This window comes from Macaca mulatta, chromosome 20 (genome assembly GCF_049350105.2).
Source record: "Macaca mulatta isolate MMU2019108-1 chromosome 20, T2T-MMU8v2.0, whole genome shotgun sequence".
Lineage (NCBI taxonomy): Eukaryota > Metazoa > Chordata > Mammalia > Primates > Cercopithecidae > Macaca > Macaca mulatta.
In genome coordinates, this window is record NC_133425.1 from 70,532,624 (window position 1) to 70,544,659 (window position 12,036).

Here is a 12,036-nt window from a genome sequence, read left to right on the forward strand (position 1 = left end):
GCTGAGGCGGGAGAATGGCGTGAACCCGGGAGGTGGAGCTTGCAGTGAGCCAAGATCGGGCCACTGCACTCAAGCCTGGGCCACACAGCGAGACTCCGTCTCAAAAAAAGAAAAAAAAAAAAAAAGAAACTAAGCATCTTGGTAAACAAATGAAAATCAAAGTAAAATCTTAAAAGCATCCAAAGAAAAACCATTAAACCTTTTTAAAAGCAACAGTAAGATTAATCACTGACTTCTCCACGAAACAACAGAAGCCAGAAGACACTGAAATACCTTCCAAGTCCAAATATCCATATACATACCCATATGCACGCTGTGACAAAAATTATTTTTCAGCGTGACAGGTGACTTTTACATAATCAAAATGAATACATATCTTTTCAGACAGTGGAACAACAGGAGAATTTTCTCCAACACAATTTTCACTGCATTAAAGACTAAAAGGTTCCAGAGACAGAGAGAGAGAGAGAGAGAGACAGAGAGAGAGAGAGAGAGAGACAGAGACAGAGAGAGAAAGACAGACTGCCAATCCGGACACATCCTGGGGACGGACCGGCCCCCTCCATGGCCTGGCCGAAGCAATGGAACCTGAGCTTGAGGAAGCCTCAAGATCTAACAGCAGAGACTGGGCGCGGTGGCTCATACCTGTGATTCCAGCATTTTGCGGGGCCGAGGCAGACAGATTGCATGAGGTCAGGAATTTGAGACCAGACTGGACAACACAGTGAAACCCCATCTCTACTAAAAATACGACGATTAGCCAGGCGTGGTGTTGACTGCCTATAATCCTAGTTACTTGGGAGGCTGAGGCAGAAGAATGCCTTGAACCTGGGAGGCAGAGGTTGCAGTGAGCCAAGATCATGTCACTGCACTCCAGCCTAGGCGACAGAGCAAGACTGTCTCAAAAAACAAAAAACAAAAAAATCTAACTGCAGGGTCAGAGAAAATGCAGAGAGGGAGGCGGGGAAGAGTGTGGGAGCTGAGAGGACAGTGGCACCAGCTCCCAGCACTGGATGCAGAAGGTTTGAGTGGCTGGGGTCTGACGGGGGAGAGGTGGTGCTTGCATGCACATTCCTGGGCACTGGACATGGGGCACTAAAGGCAGAGAAAGGCACCTGGAGTGTGTGTCAGCATTGGTCCCAGTGACAACCCCAGGGGGCTATGGCTTGCAGAGCCTGGCCAAGGACTGCTGCCTTCCAGAAAGCCCCATGGGTCAACCTACCTTCAGCAGGTAGGGCCTAAATTCTAAACCCGGGGTGGAGCCGTGAGCAGGGAGGAGATATGAAGACCTTAGCTTCCTGAGAAGGCTGGATTGCCAAGATGAACTGCAGCCTGGAAAGGCAACAGTAGTGCCGCCCCTTTGTGGGTGACAAGGACAACTTCAACCCCATCTCCCCGGGCCACACAGAGGGACACGGGCAGTGCAGTCAGTGCTTCTAAACAGATGCATTTAATGGCAACTCTTGGGGCAGAGGTGGCAGGAGCTGCGGGCTCAGTTGGCGGCCAGGATCTTCTGCACCCAGGGTATGAGCTTGGTGACACGGGCGTACACGGCGGGCCTGGTGGTAGAGCATGTGCGGCTGCCCCAGGACACGATGCCCGCCAGGGTCCAGGCTCCGTCTTTCTGGCAGACCAGAGGGCCTCCAGAGTCACCCTGCAGGAAGGAGAGAGGAAGTATCTCCGGCCTGAAAGGGGTTCCAGGGCCTAGGGGACCCTGAGCTGGTGGAGTCTAGGGAGGAGAGCAGAGAAATGGCAAGCATGGGCATAGGGGTGCCTGGGTCCTGAGATATGGGTTCACGTGGCAGTCCCTTCTCTGCCATGCACTCCTGGAGGGAGCTGGGGCGGCTGGCTTCCCCCTAACCCGGGGCACCATCCATCTCTCCAAACCTCCAGGTCAGAGGGCTGCAAGGAAATCCCCAGGGACAGCCTCACCCACATGGCCTGGAGGAACCCTCACGGGCGGCTGTGACCCTAAGTCCTGGCCCTCATTGGGCCCCAGGAAGCAGTGGGGTTAGCAGATGAGGGCAGAGAGAGGTGGAAAGCCCAGGCCTGCCCTGCACCCCGCTCGCCTGGCCAGGGCCTGGGCAGGGCCAGCCTTACCTTGCAGGAGGAGACACCGCTGGCCCCGGCACAGATCATCTCATCGGTGATCTTGCTGCCCCAGAACTTCTTGCATTGGACATTGGACAGGAGGGGCAGGGCCGCCTGCTGCAGCTTGTCAGGGATCTTGTTGGCTGCAGGACAGGAGGAGGGTCAGGGTCCCTGGGCTCACCCAGCCCACTTAGGAGGGAGAGACCCAGGGCCGTCACGCCTGCCCTCCCCTGCACCATCACCACGATGTTGGGTACGGCCCCTGGAGCCTCGGAAGCGCCTGTGGGACAAAGGGGGCCTCGGCCCTGCCCGGGTGGGAGACCCGCACTGTGACTCCAGGCAGGTCAGCCAGGGCAGGGCTCACCCGGTTGGGCACTGCTCAGAAGCCCTGTGCAGGCTCCTCATGATCCGACCTGGATTTTATTTGCACTGGGGGGATTTTAAATTCAGAGGATTATCAATAAAGAACGGAAAGTTAGGAGGGTGTTGGAATTTTTTTTTTTTTTTTTTTTTTTTTTTTGAGACGGAGTCTCACGCTGTTGCCCAGACTGGAGTGCAGTGGCGCGATCTCGGCTCACTGCAAGCTCCGCCTCCCGGGTTCCCGCCATTCTCCTGCCTCAGCCTCCTGAGTAGCTGGGACTACAGGCGCCCGCCACCGCGCCCGGCTAATTTTTTGTATTTTTAGTAGAGACGGGGTTTCACTGTGGTCTCGATCTCCTGACCTTGTGATCCGCCCGCCTCGGCCTCCCAAAGTGCTGGGATTACAGGCTTGAGCCACCGCGCCCGGCCGGTGTTGGAATTTAGAGCCAAACAGTCACGGGGGCACTCCACAGCCAGGCAGCCCCGACCCCAGAGGCAGCCCCGCGGCCCCTCACCGTTGTACTTGGTCTTGCCCCAGCCTGTGGTGACGCACACTGTCCCTGTGGGGAAGTCATCGTCAGCGCTGGGCAGGCACACGGCGGACACCGTCTGGGAGAAGACGGCGGGTGTGGCCAGCTTCAGCAGGGTGATGTCATTGCGCACGGTGAAAATGCTGAAGCTGGGGTTCTTGAAGACCTGGGGGTGGGGGCCAGAGTGCCAGGGTGAGGCCCTGGGAGGAGGCAGGACCTGCAGGCTTCGAGGACACAGACTCCTTCCCTGGTGCCCATTAAGGAGCAGTCCATCCCCAGGGCCGGAATGGGAACCGCGAGGCCAACCCGGCCCCCCTGGGCACCTGTCCCTGAAGCAGCCGAGGGATCTCCCCCCGTGCCCGCTGCCCCTGCCGTCTGCTGCACGGGGCCTGGGTACCTTGGCGATCTTCAGGACCTGGATGTTCTCCTCATCAGAGCCCTGGTCAAACTCCCCGGCCACGACCACGTCAGAGGTCCTGGGCACAGCGTTGTGGGTGAGAGAACATGCCCTGCTCCCCTCCCACCCAGCTGGGCTGGAAGCAGAGCCCGAGGCTGCCCGGTCCTCACCTGACCCCGCAGTGGGCGGCGGTGACCACCCAGTCCTCACTGATGAGGGAACCTCCGCAGAAGTGGAAGCCGGTTTTGTCCTGGCAGGAAGATGGGGAGGGTCAGCAACTCCCACCTGGCGGCACCCCCAGCCTGGCCCCCACCCAGGGTGCCCACTGCCTTGCAGAAGCCCCCTCACCTGCAGGGACACCTGCCAGGGCCAGGAGCCAGGGACGGCGTCCTCCCCATTGACGATCCTGGACAGGCCACTGAGCACGGGGGGGATGGCGGGGACCCCGCAGCCTGGGGACGGGAGTGGGGTAAAGAAGGGCTGAGGCCCCAAACCAACCTGGGCCTCACCTGCCTGCATGCAGGACTCTCGGTTCTACCCCAGTCCACTGAGGCCAGCTCAGGACCTCCCTGGCACATGCCGCCTCTGCCTCCCTGGTCCCCCAGTCTCTAGGCTCAAATGTCCCTAACTCTCGGCCTGCTGGCTCCAGTCATCCTTCCAGGATGCAGAGGGTCATGTCTACGCCTACCTGGGGCCTGTCCTGCCTGAAGAAGCAGAAAACAGGCCGGGCTGTAAGACTTCCTGGGCTCAGCCTCGAGGCCACCATTTCCTTGCTGTGTGACCCTAGACCAGGCAGGGCAGCACTCAGGCCTTGGTGTCCTCAGCTATAAAACGGGCAGCAGAACCACGTGAGCTCCACCGCTGACACGCCTCTGTTAGACTGGCGGGGAGAGGGCAAGTGGGAAGAAAATCTGATAACCCCAAGTCCGCTGGGAACCTGGGGCGCTGACAGTTTGCAGACAGGAGAGTGAAATGGTACCGTGGACCCTGGGAGGCTGAACTCCACAATTTCAGGAAACATTGTGTAAAGTTTTGGTTTCTTTTCTTTTTTTTTTTTTTTCAGATAGGGTCTTGCTGTGTCACCCTGGCTGGAGTGCAGTGCCACGATCATGGCCCACTGCAACCTCAAATTCCTGGGCTGAAGCAATCCTATTGCCTTGGTCTCCCAAGGTGCTGGGATTACAGGCATGAGCCCCTATATCCGGTCTTGGTTTCTTAATTATTTAATAAAACTGGACTTTGGCCGGCATAGGGGCTCACGCCTGTAATCCTAACACTTTGGGAGGCCAAGGGGGGTGCATCACCTGAGGTTAGGAGTTCAAGACCAGTCTGGCCAACATGGTGAAACCCCATCTCTACTAAAAATACAAAACTTAGCCAGGCATGGTGGCAGACGCCTGTAGTCCCAGCTACTTGGGAGGCTGAGGCAGGAGAATCGCTTGAACCTAGGGGGTGGAGGTTGCACTGAGCTGAGACCGCGCCACCGCACTCCAGCCTGGGTGACAGAGCCAAACTCCATCTCAAAAAAAGTCAAAACACAGCTGGACTTTAATTCCACACCATCAAATGGCACAGACAAAAGCAGAAAACAAACAGAACAATGAGAATAGTCAGGTGTGCCACATATGCGCACCACACCTCTGCTATCTCAGGACCAGATTCTCGGCTCCTGTGCGCAGGCCTCACAATTGGGTTTTACATTTGAGCAGACCCAGTCCCTCACACCAGCCAGCCCCTTCTGGGGTCATATTCGGCTGCTACAGGGCAGCGCCTGCCTCTCCTGCCCACAGGAATACAAGCAGGCAAGGCGCCTCCCTGACGTTTGAGAGCATCAAAAACAACTGGTAATAGCAAAAAAATGAGAAAGAGCATGTTGGGAGGCCAGGGCGGGTGGATCACAAGGTCAGGAGTTCGAGACCAGCCTGGCCAACATGGTAAAACCCTCGTTTCAACTAAAAATACAAAAATTAGCTGGGCATGGTGGTATGTGTGTGTAGTCCCAGTTACTCAGGAGGCTGAGGCAGCAGAAATGCTTGAACCTTGGAGGTGTAGGTTGTAGTGAACTGAGATCGTGCCACTGCACTCCCGCCTGGGCGACAAGAGTGAAACTCCATCTCAAAAATAAATAAGAGAAATAGATGGTGGCATACTCACAAAACAGAGCACGCATTATAAAAATTCAGGTGGGTCGGGCGCGGTGGCTCAAGCCTGTAATCCCAGCACTTCGGGAGGCCGAGACGGGTGGATCACGAGGTCAGGAGATCGAGACCATCCTGGCTAACACGGTGAAACCCCGTCTCTACTAAAAAATAAAAAAAAAAACTAGCCGGGCGAGGTGGCGGGCGCCTGTAGTCCCAGCTACTTGGGAGGCTGAGGCAGGAGAATGGCGTGAACCCGGGAGGCGGAGCTTGCAGTGAGCTGAGATCCGGCCACTGCACTCCAGCCTGGGCGACAGAGTGAGACTCTGTCTCAAAAAAAAATAAAAAATAAAAATAAAAAAAATAAAAAAAAATTCAGGTGAATGAGCTGGAGCTCCATGTCAACACGCAGGAAGCGAGAAGATTTGAGTGGGGAAAAAGCACATTGTTGTAGAATGGAGGTAGAATGGAGTATTAGTTACATCAGCCAGACACGGTGGCTCACGCCTGTATCAGCACTCTGGGAGGTCAAGGTGAGTGGATCACTTGAGCCCAGGATTTCAAGACCAGCCTGGACAACATAATAAGACCCCAGGCCGGGTGCAGTGGCTCACGCCTGTAATCCCATCACTTTGGGAGGCGGAGGCAGGTGGATCACCGGAGGTTAGGAGTTCAAGACCAGCCTGACCAATATGATGAAACCCTGTCTCTATTAAAAGTAGAAAAATTAGCTGGGTGTGGTTACACATTCCTGTAATCCCAGCTACTCAATAGACTGAGGCAGGAGAATCGCTTGAACCCGGGAGGCAGAAGTTGTAGTGAGCCAAGATCACGCCACTGCACTCCAGCCTGGGTGACAAGAGTGAAACTCTCAAAAAAAGAAAAAACAAAACCAAAAACCTCCATTTCTACAAAAAAAAAAAAGTTTTTAAACTTAGGATCACTTGAGCCCTGGAGTTTGAGGCTACAGACTCACACCACTGCACGCCAGCCTGGGTGACAGAGTGAGATCCTGTCTCAAAAACAAACAAACAGGATAGAATACCGTTTCATTGATGTAAAACTTTTTGAAACCTCATGTATAGATGCATAAATATGTAGGAAATTTGTATAAGCCCACATTGCAATGATTTACAGCAAGTTCAGAATAAAGCTCCCATTCCAGACAGGGAAGCAGGGAGAAAAGGGAAACCTGAGCAGAATCTGTTTTGGACAGAAATATCTGAAGGCAAAAAGATTTTCTGAATTCTGACCGTAGATATAAGGATGTCATACTCTTTTCTATATTTTACTATTTCTCTTTTAAAAAACAGAAAATGCGGCCGGGCACAGTAGGTCACGCCTGTAATCCCAGTACTTTGGGAGGCCAAGGCGGGGGTATCACCTGAGGCCAAGAGTTTGAGACCAGCCTGGCCAACATGGTGAAACCCCATCTCTATAAAAAATATAAAAATCAGCCGGGCATGGTGGTGGGCGCCTGTAATCCCAGCTACTCAGGAGGCTGAGGCCGGAAGATCGTTTGAACCCGGGAGGCGGAGGTTGCCCTGAGTGGATATCACACCACTGCACTCCAGCCTGGGCAGTAAGAGTGAAACTCCGTCTCAACAACAACAAAAAAAAAGAAAGAAAGAAAAAGAAAATGCTTGGCAAGTACCCGGCACAATAAATAAAAACCCCAAGGGAGGCCTTGGGAGGTCTCCTGGGGCCACACCTTATCCTACGCACGGCACCCCCACCCCAGCCACTTCTGGAGCCTCAGACCATGGCAGAGGCCAGCATGGTCCTTCCCACTCCTGGAGCAGGTTGTGTGGGCTCAGAAAGCCCCAGAAGGACCCTCTTCTCTGAGCCCTCAGGTTACCTGTGCTGGGGATGAGGCCCCGGGGGCAGAGCAGGGGACTCAGATCCCCCTGTCGGCCAGGCTCCGGGCTCCCTCAGGACAGGCCCCTTGGACCCCAGCACTCACCAAAGGCGGCCCCCACCAGGGCGAAGCAGGAGAGGAGCCAGGGGAAAGCCATGCCGCTGCCTCAGAAGGTGTGGGGCCTGCCAGCTGCGGGGCCCTTTCTACCTCCCGGGGGGACCCCAAGCCCCGCCCAGCCAGGGAGGCCTGAGCCCACCCTCCGTGTTACCCAGGGACCTTGGGCGATAAGCGGAGGCAGAGCCCGGCCGGGTTCTCTGCCGGACAACCCCAGCCCCTGGGAAATGGGCAGCTGCCCTGACATCACCCGGCAGCCTTGGGGACATGACCCCACAGAGCCAGCTGTGAGCTGCAGTAACCCTGCCAGGAGCCAGCACCAGGCTCTTCTGTTCCCAGCGGGGAAGTGGAGGCAGTCCCACCCCAGGCTCATGGAGGCCCAGCCGCTGTCACGGAGCCAGACCTCCGGGAACTCCGGTTCTCAGTGGACGGTGTTTCCACCTAACACTGTCCTAGAAGCAAAGGGCTCAGGGCACTGTGGATTCTCCAGTGTCACCGCACGTCACCAGTGAAGCCAAGTCATTTCTGAGTGTGGCGAGGGTCTGGGTGACACGGCTTGGTGGCCCTAACAGGTGGGCAAAGCCACTGACACGTGTCCCCCTCTGCCGCAGCACCCGACAGGATTCACTCTTTCTTCAATGACTCATAAGGAACTAATCATTTCAAAGTTTCAGTTTCTTACAAAATGGAACTTTGATTCCACACCATAAAATGACACAGAAAACTTTTTTTTTAAGATGGAGTCTCACTCTCACCCAGGCCAGAGTGCAGCGGCGCAATTTCGGCTCACTGCAGCCTCCGCTTCCTGGGTTCAAGTGATTCCCTGCCTCAGCCTTCCAAGTAGCTGGGATTACAGGTACCTGCCACCGCGCCCAGCTAATTTTTTTTTTTTTTTTTTTTTTTTGAGATGGGGTCTCACTCTGCTGCCTAGGCTGGAGTGCAGTGGAGCAATCTTGGCTTACTGCAGCCTCTGCCTCCCAGGTTCAAGCTTTTCTCCCACCTCAGCCTCTTGAGTAGCTGGGATTACAGGCGTAGCACCACACGCGGCTAATTTTTGTATTTTTCGTAGAGACTGGATTTCACCATGTTGTCCAGGCTGGTCCCAAACTCCTGGCCTCGGGTGATCCACCCTCCTCGGCCTCTCAAAGTGCTGGGATTACAGGCGTGAGCCACTGCGCCCGGCCAATTGTTGTATTTTTAGTAGAGACAGGGTTTCACCACATTGGCCAGGCTCATCTCGAACTCCTGGCCTCAGGTGATCCTCTGGCCTTGGCCTCCCAAAGTGCTAACATTACAGGCGTGAGCCACTGCACCTGTCTGAAAATAAACTTTTTTGAGGAAGCAGAAAAACTTTTCGTTGTCACCAAACAAGGAGGAAAGACAGATGTGGGTGACAGGTCGGTGACTCTGGGCAGGAAGCAGAGGCCAAGGGATCCTCGGCACCCTGTGGGCAGGTATTCAGGGGACAGAGCCCACAGCATCCCTGCCCTTATGGGCCTGAGACGCTCGTGACACACACACACGACAGAGATTAGCATGTAACGTAGTGACCACCACAGTCACCTGGGGCAAGGCTGAACAGGACGGGCTGCACTGTAGTTCCGGACAATGGGGGTCTGAAAGGAAGATGCAGTGGGAGGATGGCATTTCCACTGAAGGCCTTGGGCTCTGTGGTCAGTGGGCCGCATCACCTTGGATTTAGAATATCCCCTCCCCAGCCTGGCGCGGTTGGCTCACGCCTGTAATCCCAGCACTTTGGGAGGCTGAGGCGGTCGGATCACAAGGTCAAGAGATCGAGACCATCCTGGCTAACCCTTGAACTACTAAAAATACAAAAAATTAGCCAGGCGTGGTGGTGGGCGCCTGTTGTCCCAGCTACTTGGGAGGCTGAGGCAGGAAAATGGCGCGAACCCGGGAGGCGGAGCTTGCAGTGAGCCGAGCTCACACCACTGCACTCCAGCCTGGGCGACAGAGCGAGACTCTGTCCCAAAAAAAATAAAAATATCCCCTCCCCACTTCCACCGCTGCTGGAGAACAGAACTATAAAGCAAAACTAAATTTATACACTAAAGACAAAATTTCAAAAGAAACCAAGTTCACATCAACCATGTTGCTTTTTTTTTCTTTCTTTCTTTCTTTTTTTTTTGAGACAGAGTCTCGCTCTGTCGCCCAGGCTGGAGTGCAGGGGTGTGAGCTCAGCTCACTGCAACCTCTGCCTCCTGGGTTCAAGTGATTCTCCTGCCTCAGTCTCCCAAGTAGCTGAGATTATAGGCATGCACCACTATACCCGGCTAATTTTTGTATTTTCAGTAGAGATGGAGTTTTGCCATGTTGGCCAGGCTGGTCTTGAACTCCTGACCTCAAGTGATCCAATCGCCTTGGCCTCCCAAAGTGCTGGGATTACAGTCATAAGCCACCACACCAGGCTGATAGCTACCATTTAAAAAACAGGAAACAACAAGTGGTAGATGTGGAAAAACTAGAACCCTCCTACATTGTTGCTGGGAATGTAAAATGGTGAAGCTGCTATGGAAACAGTTCAGCATGGCTGGGCGCAGTGACTCATGCCTGGAATCTTGGCACTTTGGGACGCCAAGGTGGGAGGATCACTTAAGCTAAGGAGTCCAAGACCAGCCTGGGCAACATAGTGAGACTCCGTCTCTACAAAAAAATTTAAAAAACCGGCCGGGCGCGGTGGCTCAAGCCTGTAATCCCAGCAATTTGGGAGGCCGAGGTGGGCGGATCACAAGGTCAGGAGATCGAGACCACGGTGAAACCCCGTCTCTACTAAAAATACAAAAAATTAGCCGGGCGTGGTGGCGGGCGCCTGTAGTCCCAGCTACTCAGGAGGCTGAGGCAGGAGAATGGCGTAAACCCAGGAGGCGGAGCTTGCAGTGAGCCGAGATCGCGCCACTGCACTCCAGCCTGGGCGACAGAGCGAGACTCCGTCTCAAAAAACAAAAACAAAAACAAAAAAACAAACAAACAAAAATTTTAAAAACCACATTAGCTGGGCGTGGTAGCATAGTTCCAGCTACTCAAGAGGCTGAAGTAGGAGGATAACTTGAGCCTGGGAGGTCAAGGCTACAGTGAGCTGAGATCCAGCCTAGGCAACAGAGCAAGGCCTTGTCTTAAAATAATAATAATAATTTTTAAAAAAGTACAAAGAAAGCAGTTTGGCAGTTCCACAAAAACAAACAAACATGGAGTTACCTCATAACCCTACAATTCCACTCCTTGGAGGTACACTCCCCCAGAATAAAAGGACTTAAGCAGACATTTGCACACCAGGGTTCACAGCAGCACTATTCCCGACAACCAAAAGATAGAAACCACCCCCATTGTTCATCAGCAGAGGAATGAGTAAAATGTGAGCTCTCCACGCCACTATTATTCAGTCATAAGAAGGAATGAAGCAGGCCTGGTGTGGGGACGCACACCTGTAATCCCTGCACTGTGGAAGGACAAGGTGGGAGGATTGTTTAAGACCAGGAGTTTGAGACCAGCCTGGGCAACAAAGTAAGACCCCTTCTCTACAAAATTTGTTTTTAATGAGCTGGGTGTGGTGGTACATGCCTGTGGTCCCAGCTACATGGGAGTCTGAGGCAGGAGGATCTCTTGAGCCCAGGTGGTCGAGGCTGAAGTGAGCTGTGTTTGTGCCACCACATTCCAGCCTGGGCAACAGAGTGAGACCCTGTCTCAAACACAAACACAACACAAAATGAATCAGGTACTGATACATGCCAAATGCCAAAACACAGAATTTTTTTTTTTTTTTGAGATGGAGTTTTGCTCTTGTTGCCCAGGCTGGAGTGCAGTGGCGTGATCTTGGCTCACTGCAACCTCCTGCTCCCAGGTTCAAGCAATTCTCCTGCCTCAGCCTCCCGAGTAGCTGGGATTAAGGGGATGTGCCACCACACCCACCTAATTTTGTATTTTTAGTAGAGACCCAGTTTCACTGTGTTGCTCAGGATGGTCTCAAAATCTCTTGACTTTGTGGTCCACCCGCCTTGGCCTCCCAAAAGGTGGGATTACAGGAGTGAGCCACCACACCCAGCCGAATCTTAAATGATGTCTGCTACGTGAAATAAGCAATACAAAGATAAGTATTGCATCATTCCATTTATATGAAACTTTAAAAAAAAAAAAACTTTTTTGTGAGCCACCACGCCTGGCTGACTTGGAGTGTCTTATCTTTATTTACTTTATTTTTGAAACAGAGTCTCACTCTGTCGCCCAGGCTGGAGTGCAGTGGAGTGATCTCGGCTCAACTGCAACCTCCGCATCCCAGATTCAAGCGATTCTCCTGCCTCAGCCTCCTGAGTAACTGGGATTACAGGCATGTGCCACCATACCCAATATATGAAACTTTTTTTTTTTTTTTTAAGATGGAGTCTCACTCTGTCACCCAGGCTGGATGGCAGTGGCACCATCTCGGCTCATTGCAAGCTCTGCCTCCCAGGTTCATGCCATTCTCCTGCCTCAGCCTCCCGAGTTGCTGGGACTACAGGCGCCCCCCACCACGCCTGGCTAATTTTTTGTATTTTT

At 53.6% G+C, this 12,036-nt stretch overlaps 1 protein-coding gene across 1 annotated transcript; it reads right to left on the reverse strand.

The window, feature by feature from the left end:
• Nucleotides 1-1,434: 1,434 nt before the first annotated feature.
• Nucleotides 1,435-7,660, reverse strand: CTRB2 (chymotrypsinogen B2). Its single transcript, NM_001194456.2, is given in 7 exon segments — nt 1,435-1,654; nt 2,101-2,234; nt 2,967-3,147; nt 3,379-3,457; nt 3,549-3,628; nt 3,727-3,830; nt 7,480-7,660. Coding segments are annotated over 7 exon segments (792 nt in total). The 5' UTR covers nt 7,532-7,660; the 3' UTR covers nt 1,435-1,492.
• Between the last annotated feature and the right edge of the window lie 4,376 nt (nt 7,661-12,036).